The sequence below is a fragment of the Panulirus ornatus genome, chromosome 9 (assembly GCF_036320965.1).
Source record: "Panulirus ornatus isolate Po-2019 chromosome 9, ASM3632096v1, whole genome shotgun sequence".
Classification (NCBI taxonomy): Eukaryota; Metazoa; Arthropoda; class Malacostraca; order Decapoda; family Palinuridae; genus Panulirus; species Panulirus ornatus.
In genome coordinates, this window is record NC_092232.1 from 10,631,697 (window position 1) to 10,650,109 (window position 18,413).

The window sequence follows — 18,413 nt, forward strand, 5'->3', positions numbered from 1 at the left end:
GATGGTAACAGGAGCCCAGGCAGAAGCAGGTCGGATCTGATCAGTGCCGTGGATGGTAGTAGTCTGGGGGGTCTCGGGTGACTGCAGAAGAACCAACACAATTGGGCAAACGTCTGCTGAATTTCCCGGCCAGTTCAGACCAAGCTGAATGAACTACGGGGAAGGAAAGTGGACTGCTTAGTACTCCAGTAAACCCAAGTCAGCCACTCCTGGAGCTATTAACCTCCAAACAGACATCTTACATACTGGAGGGTTCAGTACATGACGTGAAAGAATCCTAGAAGTACTGGACTCTCTGGCTGACCGTAACAGTTCATACACAACCCAAAGATGATGGGGGTCTAATCCCCACTTGTGTGAGCCTCCTATACCAGTTTGTGATGGGGTCAACCCCATATTGTGAGTCCCCTACACCAGCATGTGTGATGGGGTCAACCCCATATTGTGAGTCACCTACACCAGCATGTGTGATGGGGTCAACTCCATATTGTCAGTCACCTACACCATTGTGTGTGTGATGGGGTCGATCCCATATTGTAAGTCACCTACACCAGCATGCATGATGGGATCAACCCCACATTGAGTCGCCTACACCAGCGTGCATGATGGAGTCGACTCCATATTGTGAGTCACCTACACCAACGTGTGTGATGGAGTCGACCTCATATTGAGTCACCTACACCAACGTGTGTGATGGAGTCGACCCCATATTGTGAGTCACCTGCACAGTGTGCGTGTGATGGGGTCGACCCCAGCTTGTGAGTCACCTACTTGGGGCAACAACTGCGACCCAATTAACTTTCGCCTATCATGTCGTTCCTTCAAGACGAGGGGTGGGTGGTGAAACTCCAGCCACCTCAGGACCCTGACATTTAACAGAGGTCCACCAGCAAGCAAATGCCACAATGAGGCCGGCAACACGGGAGATAAGAGCACAACGTCCCGCAGCAGACACTCACCCACTCCCCCCAAAGTGCACGGATCATCACAGCACATCGAGAAGGAATTCGTAACCCAAATCTGCCGGGACCGTAAACATGGCACCTCTACGTCTAACCTCCAACACATACAGCTAATTTCATGCATAAGAAATCCATTTCTTTTTTTCTTAATGGACGGCGGGCCTCTGACGTGCATTTCGACAGACCTTCGACTGTCCCCAAGACTATTCTTTTTCTTTTCCCCTTGAGCCTCCAGTCCAACAGTTCCAAGGCTAACCAATGAAATCGTTCAGCAAAATCAACAGCAGCTCGCATGCAATATGGTGATTTGCACGGAGCTAGATCCTATCGAGTTATCCAGCATTTTTTTTTTTTTTTACCAGGAGGAAATCTATACACCAAACAATTCATATACAATGATTCTGGCTTCCTTTACAAACACCATCAATCTACCTCCATTAACACTAAAATTTACCCAATACTTTTCAATGGTTTTCCTATTATCATGCAGTTCAGGCATGACTCCTATACTTTTCATCAGTGCGTTAGGACATGTTGCACAGTAACAGTACGAGAGTCGCATATGGTACGTGTCTTCTCTATGAAGCGACTATAGGTCATTATGGCGCGAGTCCTGCTGAAGGACTCGACCCTAATTCAACACCTTTCTTTACCCTCTGCAGTTTCGTTTGCTGCTGGGTTTCCACGTTCCATCTCGCTTGCCATTTACACCAAACACAATCATCTATTCTGCCCATAAGTCACTGTGAGGTTTAACAACTTCAATGCCATATATATATATATATATATATATATATATATATATATATATATATATATATATATATATATATATATATATTCTACTGCATGCATTGTTGCCAACATCAAGGTCTAACGGATTTCAGGGCGCGCGCGCGCGCGTATGTGTGTGTGTGTGTGTGTGTGTGTGTGTGTGTGTGTGTGTGTGTGTGTGTGCGCGCGCGCGTGTGTGTGTGTACGAGCCTGGTAGTTAAGGGGCAGGCCAGGTCAGGAGCCAGCAACAGCAGAAGCTGCAGAGGAGCAGCAACATCGCCGCTACGCGTGGCAGACGCGGAAGAGGGAGGAAGGGTTCGTAGAGCGAACTGGTTCCAACTGACCTTATCGAGCATTACGGTATAGGGGTCCCTCCGGGCGAAGGCGGTTCACCGTGCGTGTATATACAAGAGTGACGAGATAATCATAGGGAAATGTAACGCCATCCTCTCCACGTTGTACGATAAAAGGATTATTTGTAACGATACTTTAGCGGACTAATATGTAAATTCTACCGAGTAAACTCACTCGCTCACTCACGTTATCACTGGACAGCTCAAGTGGGTCTCCTAAAGGCCCAGACGGGCGGCTTAGGTAACATACACAATATCCACAGTTTCCTCAACAAGACCCAACTCGCCACACAGACAGACAGACAGACAAACACACACATACATACAAGGCTCCTCCTCCCGGTGCTATAGAAGACACACAACACAACTGGCCGTCGCGGCTGATAATTACGTCGTCCTCCACAATCTCCAAGACGAATCATGACCAGCTATAATCATTTGCTGGTTGTGTTTACTTTAGTAGGAGACTACCTACGAGGAGACAGTGCCCGGACTATTTCCCCATCTCATGACTCTTCCCGCTCGTAAAAATGTGGCACCGGCCGGCATGAGAGATGGTCTCGGTAAGCAGGTGTGTATGGCGGTGGTGGGAAGCAAGGAAGGGCCGGTAACTTAGCAGGCAGGGACCATGCATCAGCCACCATGACGTCCCCCCGATGAACGACCGCCACGGCTTAAGGCGATGCTCTGTACTTTACGCTACGCATTTCTACGATTCCGCAGGTCTAAAATAGCCCGGGGTTGGGCGGCTCCGCAGGCATAATGTGCCCCGTCAAGCGCCGGTATCTGATAACTCGGACAGGGCCGCCCCGGCATCCGGAGGGGTCTTCTTCACGGGTTATCAGGGCGGTCGGTACCGCTCGCAGCCTCCTGTCGCCGCAAGTTACTGACACTGCCTGGATCAATATCGGCTTACAGGAGGTGGTGGCTGGCACCAGTATTCCCACATGACCCAACTAATACACTCCTGAGAGCTAGGGGGGGGGAGGAGGAAGGCACCCACACTCCTGTCGCCATCATCTGGTGTCCAGATGCTACTGACACGAGAGTCGGTAGGTATGTATGTACGTACGGAGGTCTTCGTGCGTCACACGTGCGACCTGCCCTCACACCGGCCACCCCGTGACCCGGCCAGCGTTGGCTAGGCGTCGAGGCACCACCAGCCTGGTGATGGGCAGGCAGCCGGCCAGATGTCCCTGTGATGCGACCCCCTTCATGGCTGCCGCGAATGAGAATGGCCGAGCATCAGAATAGCGGAGTGATGAGGAGAAGAGGCCAGGGTTTATGGTGACCATCGCGCCAGTATTTACGAGCGTAGCACCCCCCCCCCCCCCCCTCCCTAACACATACACACACACCCCCGGCTACTGTGACCACCGTACCTATCGGGCATACCACAGGGGGTCGTGTCAAAGCAGCGCCAGCCAGTGCTGGATGCGCTCTCTCTCTCTCTCTCTCTCTCTCTCTCTCTCTCTCTCTCTCTCTCTCTCTCTCTCTCTCTCTCTCTCTCTCTCTCTAGCAACGCATTTACGTAACAACCTCGCTCTACGCTCTTCAAGTGGACGTTTCAATAGCAATGATCCCCGCTCCTCCTCCCACTATGCTATCTTAACGTGGTAAAGCAGGACTTGCCCTCGAACACAGGGTGGTGAAAACCAACACAATAAACACCTCTACAATTTCGCGCTACTTTCAAACCCGACGGGCGCTTCATCCCCCCGAGTAATCCTGGCAACCAAAAAGGAACACAGGGATGGTACAACCCTTCTCTTTCATCCGAATTCCTCTCTGCCTCAGTTCAGGCCTTGATCAGGCACGATACAATCTTTCCGTACGACGGGGTGGTGACCTTAGAAGTGACCCCTCTGGTGCAAAGGCAGGCCCAACCTCATACCCTAAGGTTACACCCACGTGCTGGGGGGTGGAGGGTTAACACTGTAGATATACGGTGATTACTGCAGTAATCCCGGGCGCTGCTGCCGCTCCAGTGGTGAAAGGTGTTGTCTTAAAGATGACGTGAGATCAACCAAAGGCCCCGCGCACCTATGAGACCTTTACTGTGAAAATCAGGGCGACCCTTGCGTCAATATTTACACCTTGCCTCGCAACGCTCTGCCCTTAGCGAACACCAAACCGCCCTCCTCCTCCTCCTCCTCCTTCCCACATCCCTCCCTCTCCACATCTTTTACCAGTCCTACAATGCGTGCCAACACCTCCGTGATACACCCACCAACACACACCCCACTATTACCGGGGACCCGCCTAATTCTGTATTCCCAGCAGCGAGGGCGGAGGATCCGCCGTGAAAGGCCAACTAGGTTTCTGTTACCGTATGCATGTCCAGCACTCGTACACTGCCACGATACCAGACGTGGTGGCCTGGCGGTGGTCCGCCGCCCCACGGGGCACATCTACGTGCTCAGGCTCCGGTAACCCCCCACCCCAAACCCCCACCCACCCACCCACCGAGAAGCCTCTTGATTGACGTTTACGTAACATTTCACCGGCATTTTGTAAACATGGCAACACACGCCCCGCGCTCGTTGTTAGACATGATCAGTTCACCGTAAACATACTTTCAACCCGGAGGAGCTTACGGCAAAAGTGCTCCCCCTCCCCCAGAAGCTGTAAACCTCTCACCCCAGTTTACAATTATGCTACCTACACGTGACGTAGCCAGGGGTTCTTCCCTCAGCCCTCTCCTTTAAGAATGGCCATACCAGCCAGCAGAAGGCTGAAGATACTGCTGCCGCGGTGTACCTCATACAACGGTGGCATGACCAGTGGTGAGGCGGTGGGTCGGGGCGGTCATCGGGGCAGGAGGCAGGCAGGCAGGTTAGCGAGTGATGTCTGGTGGTGGTCATGGGGACGAGTGAGGGCGCTCCTGGTATTTATGGGTGCCATGGAGGAGGGAGGAGGAGGATGATGATGGCCAGGAAGGCTTGGTGATGGTGACGGAGACGGGCCCAGGGAGGGTGATGGTGGTATGATACAAGCCAGGGAGGGTGGTGGTGATGGTGGTGGTGCCAGGGAGGGAGATGATGTGGGGCGAAAGGCGGCGATGATGGTGGTTGTGGGGGAGGAGGGTGATGGGACGAGCGAGGGTGGTGAACATGATGGGTGCCAGGGAGGGTGATTGTGGTAACGGTAAACTTGCGAGTCAGGGAGGGTGGTGGTTGTGATGATGGGGGGGAGAGAGAGGAAGGAGTGACGTGGTGGTGGTGTGATGGTGTCTGGGTGGAGGGGGCTAGGGAAGGTGATGAGGATGATGATGGAGCCAGGGAGGGTGGTGTTGATGCAGCCCGAGTAAGTGGTGGTGGAGGGGTTCCATCGGGAGGGTGGTGGTGGAGATGAAGGGGGCCAGGGAAGGGAGGTGGTGTTGGTGGGGCCAGAGAGGGTTGTGACGGGGATCAGATGTGGTGGTGGCGGTTATGGCAGGCACGTCAGAGCTGGTGGTGGGAGTACCACAGGAAGTGCACCCTGCAAAATGGCGGGGGCTGGGTGCAGCGGCGGTAGCTTTGTGGCTGGTAACTAGGGCGTGCACCGCCGCAGGCCCTCCGCCCGCCGACATCCAACTACACCAACGGTACACCCTATCCCGCCATCCAAACAAACGCTAGACACCACCACCCAAGCCACACCAACGGTACACACCACCACTCCAAGTCACATCAACGGTACACACCACCACCCCCAGCCACACCAACGGTACACACCACCACTCCAAGTCACATCAACGGTACACACCACCACCCCCAGCCACACCAACGGTACACACCCCACCCCAGCCACATTAACGGCACACACCACCACCCCCAGCCACACCAACGGTACACACCACCACCCAAGCCACACCAACGGTACACACCACCACCCAAGCCACACCAACGGTACACACCACCACCCCCAGCCACACCAACGGTACACACCACCACCCCCAGCCACACCAACGGTACACACCACCACCCCCAGCCACACCAACGGTACACACCACCACCCCCAGCCACACCAACGGTACACACCACACCCCAGCCACTCCAACGTACCATCACCACTCCCAGCCACATCAACGGTACAAATCACCACCCCAGCCACATCAACGGTACACAGCACCACCCCAGCCACATCAACGGTACACACCACCACCCCAGCAACATCAACGGTACCCCAGCCACACCAACGGTACACACCACCACCCCCAGCCACACCAACGGTACACACCACCACCCCAGCCACTCCAACGGTACACATCACCACTCCCAGCCACATCAACGGTACAATTCACCACCCCAGCCACATCAACGGTACACACCACCACGCCCAGCCACATCAACGGTACACACCACCACCCCAGCCACATCAACGGTACACACCACCACCCCTAGCCACATCAACGGTACACACCACCACCCCCAGCCACATCAACTGTACACACCACCACCCCAGCTACATCAACGGTACAAATCCTACCTTAACTGTACGACATTGGTAAAAAAAAAAAAAATCCTACTGTTAATCAAGCGAGCCTGCACATTTCTACGTTTTCAACCCATGCTATTCCATCGTTATCATTATTGTACGTGACATTAGAGCAGTGAAGGTGGCTACGTTCCGAACAGCTGTCATTCCGCTCAGGAGCCTATCGTCAGCCGCCGTTGACACACGCCGCTGCTCCGGCTGAAGTGATTCAGTTGACACACGCCGCTGCTCCGGCTGAAGTGGTTCAGTTGACACACGCCGCTGCCCTGCCTGAAGTGATTCAGTTGACACACGCCGCTGCTCTGGCTGGAGTATTGGCTGTGTGGTCGTCACACGCTGCCACTGTGGCTGAAGTGATTGGCTGTGTGGTTGACACACCGGGTCTTGTGCCGCGTGGTATAAGTCATGACCCGAAATATTCCAGACCAACACCTCAACCTATCAACGAAGTCGCAATTTCTCTCACTGAGCAACCAACACTAATAAACTAAAACTGAACGCACCATAATTAATATTTCAAGCGCCACAAATAAAAAAAAAAAAGAAAGAAGATATTACCAATTCTGGTGACGCCTCAGATTAAAAGTCTGAGTTACGGAAATCTGATGAGGGAATGTGCTGCAGCAAGGATGCCACGAGACTCGGAGACTGCAGATGTATGGAGACGAGAGAGTCCTCGCGATGAGAGCTGCCTGACGAAGGGTCCTCGCGATGAGAGCTGCCTGACGAAGGGTTTCCTCCCCTCGCGATGAGAGCTGCCTGACGAAGCCCCCCCACCCGTGTCCGGTTCTGATGTGCTTCCCCTCGTTAAGGTGGTAACCTCAGCTTTAGGTACCGTTGTGTCGATCGTAAGGTGTCAATAGAGCCACGCTGGTGCCACGATAGCTCCGCCATGAGGCCATACAATGACCCCGGGCAGCTCCCCCCTTTCCTCCCTCACACGACGCTACCTACACTCCGGCTATGACCCGGAGGAATTCTCGGGCATACCTGGCGCCACTCACTCGAGGGAGGAGTTAGACAGGAGGGCAGTTACTCTCTCCGCTGTTCATGAGACGACCAGTGATGGCAACTATGTCATTTCCTAGTAGGAATCCAACTGGGTTTCACACACACACACACACACACACACACACACACAAGAAATTATTTTATGCGACGGTGGATTAAACTCTTGGGTCGATCTTAATGGGAGCATCTACCCCCGGCTCATGCATCACCACACGTCTCCATCACTACCACGCCGCGGTTTGACCAGGCGTGGAGGGGTGGCACCGGGCAAAGCTGGCAGGTATCATATGCACCACATGATGTAGCCCCATCAGTATGAAGGCCACAAGCGGCCACGTACACTTTTATCCCGGTGAGCCAAGTGATGTGGGCGGCGTATGGCAGCGGTGTGGCGGCCCTTCCGCCCACAAACACACACACACTCCACAACACAACCAACCACCCAAGCCACAAACTTCGCAGCAAACTCACCCCTCTGCATCAATGGCTTCTACGGAATACCGCCACCTCCCTCTCTCTCTCTCTCTCTCTCTGAACCCGCCCATCTCTCTGATACAAATTCAAGTCATCAACGTGCGTGAAGATCAGCCCCCGGCCTCTGCCAACCTACCCTTAAGGAAGCCATCAACGAGTAGATCAGTGACGGAACCCTCATAAAAACCCCCACTGAGAACGACGGGACGAAGGCCCCTGACCCTTGAGCGAAGGCCTTCAACCTGGCCCTTCAGGGTTAGGCCAAAGGCCGAGGGCCACCATACCAAAGGTGCTCAAGGGTCGCCCCGTCACGCTGAAGAGGTTACGGTGCGTGGACACGGGAAGGAAAGGCGGAGGGAGCGAGGCGCTACTCGGGGGGGAAGCCACGCTCCAGGCGGGTTAGATGATAAGGTCGAGGGTTGGGAGGAAGCGGAGGGCAATTTATATCAAATGGCTGATGGCCTTCCAACGGCATGTAATATGAGCCAAGAGCCGGTGTGCAGAGGGTCCTTGGCGGCCGTGCCACCAGCGAGTGCGACGGTGGGCGGGGGTATAGCATGTGACAGCCAGGAAAGCACTCGTTACCCACGGAGAAACACACGCACGTGAAGGCGACGTGTCACTTATAAACCTCTACCATTGTCCCTGGCAACACACCACTGGCCAGTCACATACGACAGAACACTTTAAAACATTCCTACAATAATACCTTACTCAAAATCACTAAATATAAAGTAAAGGACATTCATATAAAACCTTGATATAAACCGATACCAATATATTACACAAGTCAACAAAAACTGAGAAAATTATAGGGTTAAAGTAAACATAATTCGCAACAGCAGCAGTAAAGATGGAGAGAGCAAGATGTGGATAAACAGCTCAAAATAAAAAGGGGAGATAAGGAAAACATGGTTTATAGCTACAACTGGTGGTGCGATAAATATAAATAAGGCTGGGTGTAAACAGCTGCAAGAAGACATGATGCTGAGCATGAACAAGAGGAGGCACACAGCAGGGAGAAACGTGAGAGGAGGAGGAGGAGGATGGATGGATCAGGGCACTCACCTTGGCGTACTCTATCCGGAGTGTGCAGCAGCCGGAGTAGATGTCTGCTCCCTGGAGGCCTTCCCTGGCGCGTGTGGCCGGCTCGATACCGTCGAACGTGAGCACTCGAGTTAAGGACAACTCATTGTATGGTACACAGAAGAGAAATATATAAAGAGGTACAACTCTATACAACATTCTCCATTTGCTGATATCACACCTAGACAAAATACACGTGTGTTCTTGAATATCAAGTATGCCTTACACACACACACACACACACACACACATACACATACTCGGGTACCAGTCAGTTACCCCACAACACTGCCACCACACACACTGTCCAGAGCTGTCAACCTTGTCATAAAAATGGGGGCAAAAATAAGGAATTTTGAGTAAAAAGAAAGAGGGAATATTGCAAAACCAAACTTACAACCACTTATATCACTTTTTCGATGTTTTACACAGACATGATCTGGCATTTGTGATGGTAAACCTGAGCATTTTCACCGGTTTTAAGAGAGATTAGCCTCATTGAACTTTGCAGGAGAGGATCGGAGGTTTTACACACAGTAGTTCATTGTATCCCCGTTGATTAATGGTCGAGGCCCAAACATGCTGTGATAACTGATGTGACTTACGTGCCGAGGATGTCAGTGCTAAAAAATCTTAAGTAAATTCAATTTCACTAATTTGACGAACATCAATGGATAGAAGGGAACTAGTAATTTCTAATCCACTTCTTTACATGATAATATTCGCTTCTATACATAATTTCTAATCCACTTCTTTACATAATTCCTTATCCACTTCTTTACAGGATAATTCTATATCCACATGATAATTCCTTATCCACTTCTTTATATGATAATTCCTTATCCACTTCTTTATATGATAATTCCTTATCCACTTCTTTACATGATAATTCAATATCCACATGATAACTCCTTATCCACTTCTTTATATAATTCCTTATCCACTGCTTTATATAATTCCTTATCCACTTCTTTATATGATAATTCCTTATCCACTTCTTTACATGATAATTCAATATCCACATGATAACTCCTTATCCACTTCTTTATATAATTCCTTATCCACTGCTTTATATAATTCCTTATCCACTTCTTTACATGATAATTCCTTATCCAATTCTTTACATGATAATTCCTTATCTACTTCTTTATATGGTAATTCCTTATCTACTTTTTTACATGATAATTCCTTATCTACTTTTTTACACGATAATTTTGATCGATTCCCTGAAACTTTGGGAGGGCCTGGCCCAGGAGGACGACCAGGCTGTTCACACCAGCTTAAGAGGTATGATGATCGGACTGACGGTATGGTCGACCGCGCATCAATTTGTACGGTCATTTCCGCGAAATGGTCGGAAACTGACCCATGTCCGACTGTTATTTTGTACACTAGATTAATAACTGCGTGCGAACTACCTATACGTACAACACAATTTGTAAAAGACATGAACATAAGACCAGAATTTCGAAAAAAAAAAAAAAAACGTATTTCACTACGAAAAATAGTAGTTGTATTTATCTTAAAAAATAGAAAAAAAAAAAAAACGTAATAAATACGGCAAAACCGTGATGGTTGGCAGCTCTGTATAAGGAGTGGTTTTAGTGTCCGGGGAGACTACTGTATTCCATGGCCTGCCAGAAGTTACCATGTTTTGTGAGGGTTCAACTGTGGGAGCTTGGCAAGCGCCGGACAAGGTGGAAGGAGATGGAGAGGCGGAGTGTTTGGTACGGTCGCTGGAGTTTGGGGGTGGCCTCTCGGTGCAGACTCGATGCCAGGCTCTACCTCCAGGCTGCTTAAAGTTTATCTAGCTCCCTGTCATTTCGAAGCCCTTGACGCGTTCTAGAGTTCCCATAACGTCCCCATTTCCTTAACTCTCTGCCACGGTGTGCCCCATAAACCTCCAGCCATCTCGCCGACGAGTCTTAAGCCGGTTTTCTTACATCCCTAAAGTTCTGCCATGCCATTTCCCCCATAACTCCTGGTGGTGGCGGTGGTAGTTCCCTGCGGTAGGAACATGTGTCCCTCTTCCTCCTCCAAGCCAATAAGGTCCACCTAAGGGGATGAGAGAGCCGTCCAATAAGTAAACGATCCAGCCGAGCTTCCAATGTCACAGAGCGCGGCCCTCCTCACCATACATAGATCGGTGTGTGGTGGGAAGGCTAGCCCGTATTTGTGATCGCTAATGCTCGGGCTCGCTGCACACCGAATGCTTACCCGGCACCACTGGAAACATAACAATAATAATAACTGAATCCACAACTCCTCACACAGTAACCAGCCCATGCTGTTACAAACCCGATTAGGAAACCCAGCCAAACTTCCAAATTGGCCCGGGGGAAGATGCTAACGGTTCCCACTTTATACAAGACCGTAACAACCGGTACAACGGGCTGGCGGGTCAGATTGGACCTGACCAGTGAGCAAGATGTGGCTCAGCTGGAGTTAATACAAGTCACTGCCATACAACATGGGGCTCCCGCCGCAATGGTTCGTAGATCGGCACTCGCGATCTATGGCGACTTGGCTGCCCACCACTGCCGTAACACCCAACTACCGGCCACTCCCTACGCCAGCGATAGGTCAAGCTGAGCTGACCTCTAACCACCATCAAGGCACTAGGCCAAGGGCAACCAGGCACGAGATGAGAAGTAAAACGAAGTCGCTGGACAAGGAGAGGTGGTTAGGCGGACGGGCCACCGTGGCACAGCCAGCTTCACCCGAGATATACGGGCCAACACTGTGCACGTATACCTCACCTGGATACCAACACTCATACGGCTCCTGCTGGCCGTGCACATACGTCCAAAGTATCAACACTACTCTCTCTCTCTCTCTCTCTTCGCGTCTAGTAACATTAATGCCCTCACGTTCAATCTACATCCGCAGCACTTCATAGGACGAGCGGAAGCTTCAAGGTACAATTACTCGAAATGATTCAGAGAGAAAAAACTAATCATGTTACCCCCAACCCCCTTAAGAGAAATCTACTCGTTCACATTGACTCCGTGGGGGAGTTGTGTACCCAACCACCACGTCCTGCGGCAGGAGTATCATTAGGTAGTGCTGGAGCGGCAAGACACGGCACGACTACACACACCGTCACCCTTGAGCTCCGCCATACATCCAGGTAACGTCGGCCTAATTCAATCCCAAAGCAATTTCGTGTTCCCAGAAGCTGCTGGGGTGACGGAAGGAAGGTGGGGAAATGGGGCCAGGGGGTGGGCGGAGATGACGTCCCCCTCTCGCGCCCCCCTCTCCGCTGCAACCCACGTCCCCAACACACCATCAACCACCCATTGAAAACCCATTTACACTCTCACCGGCCTCCTCCTCCTCCGCCGCCCGAGCGGGAAACATACGACTGAAATATTTAAAAGAACCACACTTTGGAATGACGACTCGACTGACTGACTGACGAGTGGAAATAGATAAATACACTGAAGATGATTAAAATCTCTGGTGGGTTAGTGATCACCTTCAACAGCTTTGCGTCACACGGAGTTGAAGCACATACACACACTCCTCAATCTGTCCGAGTGACTTGGTTGGTTTGCCGGCGTGCCGCAGCAAAGCAGGTTCAGGTAAACTGAGTCCATGCCGCTGCTCTCTGTTCATAGGATCTTTCTCAACAAGTTTCCAGTTTACGTGGGAGGATGGTGGTGTCCAGCCACCCGAATACTTGCACTGCGTTTTCTGACCGCCATGTTTGTGAACCCCCTTTTTTCCCACTCGATTGTACGTTTTTTTTTTTTTTTTCGTCGACTAGTATGCAGATTTGAATAGTGACTAGGGGTTTATAACTATATAATTTCTATACCTCTAGCATATCAACTCCGCCTTCTCTCTCTCTCTCTCTCTCTCTCTCTCTCTCTCTCTCTCTCTCGGGGGTGGGGGTTCTAAAGATAGTTTCAGGGCTTGAATCTAGGTCCAATAACAGAAGCTCAGGATATGATCCCGGACCTTTTATTAGGTCAATGCCAGCTTCTAAACTCATCTGGGCTCTGGTGGAAATAAGAATCCAGTTCCCTCAATGTATACTAGTGGTTGTTCGAGATGCCATCAAGCATGACTAACAAGTCAACTGCAGCAAGCAAGGTTGAAGAACAGGAGTCCACATCATTAAGTACCAACCTTCGACATTTTCTCTTAACAACTGGCGTCCCTCTTTAGCCACCTGGGCATGACAGTGCGATCCTTAGGCTATCAACTTGGCCCACCCTTTGTAGTAACCTGTAAAAGACCCAGTCAAAGGCCAGGCCAGGCCGGGCCAAGCCATCACACAGAACACTCGTAAAGTCGTGTTCAGAGACGAGGAAAGAAAACTTATTCAATACAGCAAAGAAAACTTTCCATGAAGTCTAGTGGACGAGGCAAAAACTGAATTCCAATTTTCTGCCGTGAAGAGCCAAGGTGGGAGGGAGGGGGGGGGTGATGTCGTAGAGAAGAGGGCCTTAACCGGGAGCCACCAGACAACAGCGCGGATCCCGGCAGGATCTCAACCTCCTTCCCCCAGGAACTTGCTGGCGAGGGCGGCGGGGGAGGCGGCAGCCTGCACAGTTCCCACACCGAAGGAGCAGGGCGCCCATGTTTGCCCGCAGCCAACAAACATCCACCATTAACATGACTGCCTTCCATTCCAGCAGGGGAGAAAGTTCTACCTCCACCAAGTTTCAGGCTTTTCCCAACTTCACGAGGACCGGGAGTGGTGGCGGCGTGACGTCAATGGTTCTCCTCCCCCTTCCTTTATCCCCTTCCGTACCTTCAGCACCCGTGAGGCACCTCCTCCTCCTCCACCACTACGTCCCTCCACTCCAACCATTCCCCTCCTACCTAACCCCGCCCTCACCATCCCTCTCTCCCTCCCCGCGATTCCAACAGCCAACACAATCAGCCGCCTGGCATGTGACTGACAACTTGGCCGTGATTTCGGCGTTCTTTATTGATTATGACCTCTCCCTGTTGACACTTGGGCCGGCTTCTTTGTCTCCGTTTTCAGGGACCTTCGTCGCGCGTGCGCGTCCACACACACACACACACACACACGTAGATCTGGCTCTGATGGGGCTTGCAAACCTGCCAAGCTGATTAATACCCCGCAGATTATCTCAACCCGGGGGTACGGCGATCCGGCCACTGGTCGTAACCCAAGTAAATGCTAGCGTTCGAGACAAAAGGTGGGCAGCGTCTCTCTCTCTCTCTCTCTCTCTCTCTCTCTCTCTCTCTCTCTCTCTCTCTCTCCCGGGCGACTAGATGCACCCCCAACCCGCACATCCTTTACGATCCTCCCGAGATACCAAAGGAGTAAACAAAGGAACACTGACAAATGCTACCCCAGAATAAACAGGTTCACCGGAAAACACGACACATTTTTCGCGGTGTCGCAAAGGCCCTCGACCAACGACCTCACAGCACTCGTGTATACTCTCCAGCACGAACGATCATCAATACAGCGAGCTTAATGGCTAAAAAGCGTCACTTACACTACACCCCTCAAACAACAACACGAAAAGACATCTTCCACCAGACCACGTCCTCCTCAAGATAACATCCCAAAAGCACGATCGGAGGATAGGGGGACCCCAACAAAACAATGGCCACCTCGGGGGAAAGGAATAGAGTAAGAGAAAGAGGGAATTCTAGATATTAATCACGACTCTGAAGATGTTTGTAGACCCCGACTTTTACAGGCGACAAACTCTGTAGAGAATTCCACATCTTAGCTCTTAGCGCGGGAATAATGAGGCATCATAAAGGTCATACTCCAGTGGCTGCTCTCTCTCTCTCTCTCTCTCTCTCTCTCTCTCTCTCTCTCTCTCTCTCTCTCTCTCTCTCTCTCTCTCTCAAGCAGAGGAACAGCACCCAGACGGGTGCTTACTGGGTACAAAAGCCTTGAGGCAGGGCCACATGCGAACAGCTCGGGAGAACACAGTAAAAGAGAGAGAGAGAGAGAGAGAGAGAGAGAGAGAGAGAGAGAGAGAGAGAGAGAGAGAGAGAGAATAACATCACGGGCGTACACAATGGAATGACTGAAGACAACGGGTGATGCAAGGAGACTTGATGAGATGCGAGGGCTTTTGATTCCAATATCGTTCGAGAAATGGAGGGAGAACTACCCCTAGATATGCGAGCAGTATTCCATACGAGGACGAATCAAAACCCCTGTCCATGTGACAAAGCTGCTCACTGGACAAATAATCACCACAACACGATACAGGTTTTGGGAAGACGACTCTGTGCAAGATGATTATGTTGGATTTCCTGGGCAGAGTGGAGTCTATGGTTATGACTGAACATAATGATGTTAACACACAGGGTTGGAGCTGGAGAGTTTTGAAACTGAACACAGGCAACCGAGCGACTTTAAAAATCGCGTTCTACCACTACCAAACTGAACTATGTTACAGCTTTTTTCAGTTTTAATTTTTTTTTTCTCATAACTCGAGAGATGTTGCACAGGTCCGAAGTGTTCGGTGCGAGAAAGAGAATTAGCATCTGGAAGATGAGGGGGGGGGGGGGGTTGAATTGTACTGTGCCAAGTAGACTTATCTCCAGAGCAGTAAGAAAGGTTAAACGTTCGAGAGAGAATTTCCAGAGAAAAGAAAGGGGAGGCAAAGATACAGAACCTTGAGAACCACTGGAGACAGGATGTGAGGGGGTAAGGGGTGCGTCGTCCGTCGCCATCAACGACTATTGCAATCGGGCTGCCGGAGTACAGGGAGCAGAAAAAGAATGGAAAGGAGTTTAGAAAGTGTAGACTCATGACACGACTTCAGTCAAACTACTTTCATCATAATCCTAAAGGGAGACTCACTAGCGAGGCATCACCTGCAGACCTAACACTCCGAAAGCCACACTGGTAAGAGGGAAGAAGGGATCCAAGTATTTGATAACGTGAGGGTTCACGAGAGTTTCAAGCACTGGAGACGGTAAGACAGGAGGAGGATTGGATCGCGTCTCGCCCAGAGGGTTGGGGATGGAGGTCTGGATGAGCGGGGCATCCGCGAAGGCGAGGAAGAAGAGTGGAAGGCGTGCGGGCCAAGGTGGTGGCGGTGCCTCGAGAAACCTCCCAAGAGGCGTGATCGACCCGCCTAAGAACCCCATTTGTTTCCTGCCGCCAACCTGACAACCTGGGCTCCGTCGCCTCGTTCTCCTGCCGCTGAGGGAAGCCGTCCGAGATTCACCTCAAGAGCGCCACGATGTACCACTTCCCTTCCACACCAGACTCGAGGACAAGATGGCCTCCGCTTAACTCTCCTCCGACGGCGTCACCTCCCCCGCCCCCTTCCTATCCCTCATTAACTCCCCTGTCAGTGTGGCGAGGCAGATACCACGACAGTAGCGGGAACACGGCCTGTGCACATCACCAGTACCGAAGTGAAATCTCGGAAGATGACACTTTTTAACATTCCGCTTTTGCTCGATCCAGTCCAGTCATTATGACCCCAAGACCCGCTACAGTTGCGCTAGAGTACAATATTCTCAAGCCAGTAAATGTTGAGGGACAATTCTTAAACGGACAATTTATTTCCCGTTTCCAATATACGTGGAAGATTACTCCTCTCAACATGACCTTTCGATCACTCTCGTAGCATCCCGCGCAGCAAATCCTTCCCTTGACACAAACACCCACAATAACGGAGGTGAACTGGAGGGAAGGTTCGACGGGAATCACAAGCGAATCTTTTCGCTTTCGTTTCTTGATGAAACACTTCCCATCTTGGAATCACGATAGGGAACTCCAATCTTCTTCCCTCGCGACAGGAAAGGAGTGCCGATAATCCTTCATAGCTAATACTTGCGTCTATATAGAAACAAAAACAGCATCTGTCCGATTTCCACACATTCTTTAGTCGGGGAGTGCAAGATGCCCTCCCTCCCTCCTCCTCCTCCTCCTCCAACCAACACAAGAGACGCATCAAAAACTCGCCTCACGCTGAGTCTAGTGCGTCAACCCTACTCCTGCACCACCAGATGGCCTCAATTATGCTCAACAAGTTGCACACTACACATTGATTTCTCTCCTGCTGGGCGTCTTTTTGCCAGCAATAACCACGTCCATTCCGCACTCCCGGATGGTAATGGTGGGCTCGGCTCTCGAGGAGCTGGCTGGCTGGCTGGCTGGTGCGCCCGCCGGTATTATCATGGATTGCTTCCAAAATCAATCGGCGTATCGATCCCCCGTACCAAGGAGGGGGGAGGGGGGGGCGAAGATGGGGGAAGGGGGGATACCGTCGTCGGTGGAGCCAGATCTGTTTGGTTAGCGATTTAAAGGATCCGCCTCCCTTCCCTCCCTCAAGGCTGACGTGATCGATGCCACGGGGCACATACCACTCACTCTTGATCAGCCTCCCCCCTCCTCCTCCTCCTCTAGCCCACTCCTCCTACCTCAGCTGCTGGTCTTTCGGTGTTCAGAGATCAGGTATCTTCAGGGTTGGGATGCCAGAGGCCACGGGGGGATACTAACATCAGACAAGGAGGATCTACTCAAGTCTAAATATCAGCCACACTCGGACCACCAACCTCCTCTTGTTGACAAACCCGAAGCTCATATCAACTCCACCGTCCCCCATATCGGGGACAGATGGCTCATACTGACGTAAATCATCATGACAAATAACCACAACCCCTCTGGTAACATGCCACCACCACCACAAGCTGGACACCATGAAGACTTCAGCTCTACAACCGAGAGAAATGCTGCCTTACAACCTATACAATACAATGTTAGGTACTCGTGGATCCCTCGTGGTGTCTTCATCCCCCCTACAACCCGGGATGGGCCAAGCCTCCAACCTCTCTCTCTCTCTCTCTCTCTCTCTCTCTCTCTCTCTCTCTCCACCAACCTCACTCATCACTCCAAAGCTACACCGAAGGACTCTTAAGCCACCCTTCCTGCAACTACAGCTAGAATCTTTTGATTCGGTTTGAACGCCTACCTTGTATGGCGGGCTCTTGACTCCCCTAGGAACGAACAAGACGACTTCCGTGTTCCCGGACTCCTCCGTATCATAAGAAAAGGAATACACAGCTCCGTTGAGGGGCTTCCCGCTCCATAGGAGCCCACCTTACCTTCCTCCCGCGTAGACCGTAGCGCTGCCAAGTACAGTTATCACAGTCAGTCAGTATATCCATGTCTCATCTCCGGCCGGGTCAAAGGAGCACATATAATACCCATAAATCAAGAGTGTTGCTGAGAGAGAGAGAGAGAGAGAGAGAGAGAGAGAGAGAGAGAGAGAGAGAGAGAGAGAGAGAGAGAGAGAGAGAGGAGAGA

The 18,413-nt window shown here is 51.3% G+C and overlaps 1 protein-coding gene across 29 annotated transcripts in view; it reads right to left on the reverse strand.

Annotated features, from left to right (window-relative positions):
• sm (heterogeneous nuclear ribonucleoprotein L) overlaps positions 1-18,413 on the reverse strand; it is a 443,801-nt gene that overhangs the window by 56,231 nt on the left and 369,157 nt on the right. For all 29 annotated transcript variants that reach the window (XM_071664637.1, XM_071664635.1, XM_071664627.1 and 26 more), the window contains one exon: positions 9,122-9,218. In XM_071664637.1, coding sequence (XP_071520738.1) covers positions 9,122-9,218 — 97 coding nt within the window. The remainder of the gene's footprint in view (positions 1-9,121; positions 9,219-18,413) is intronic.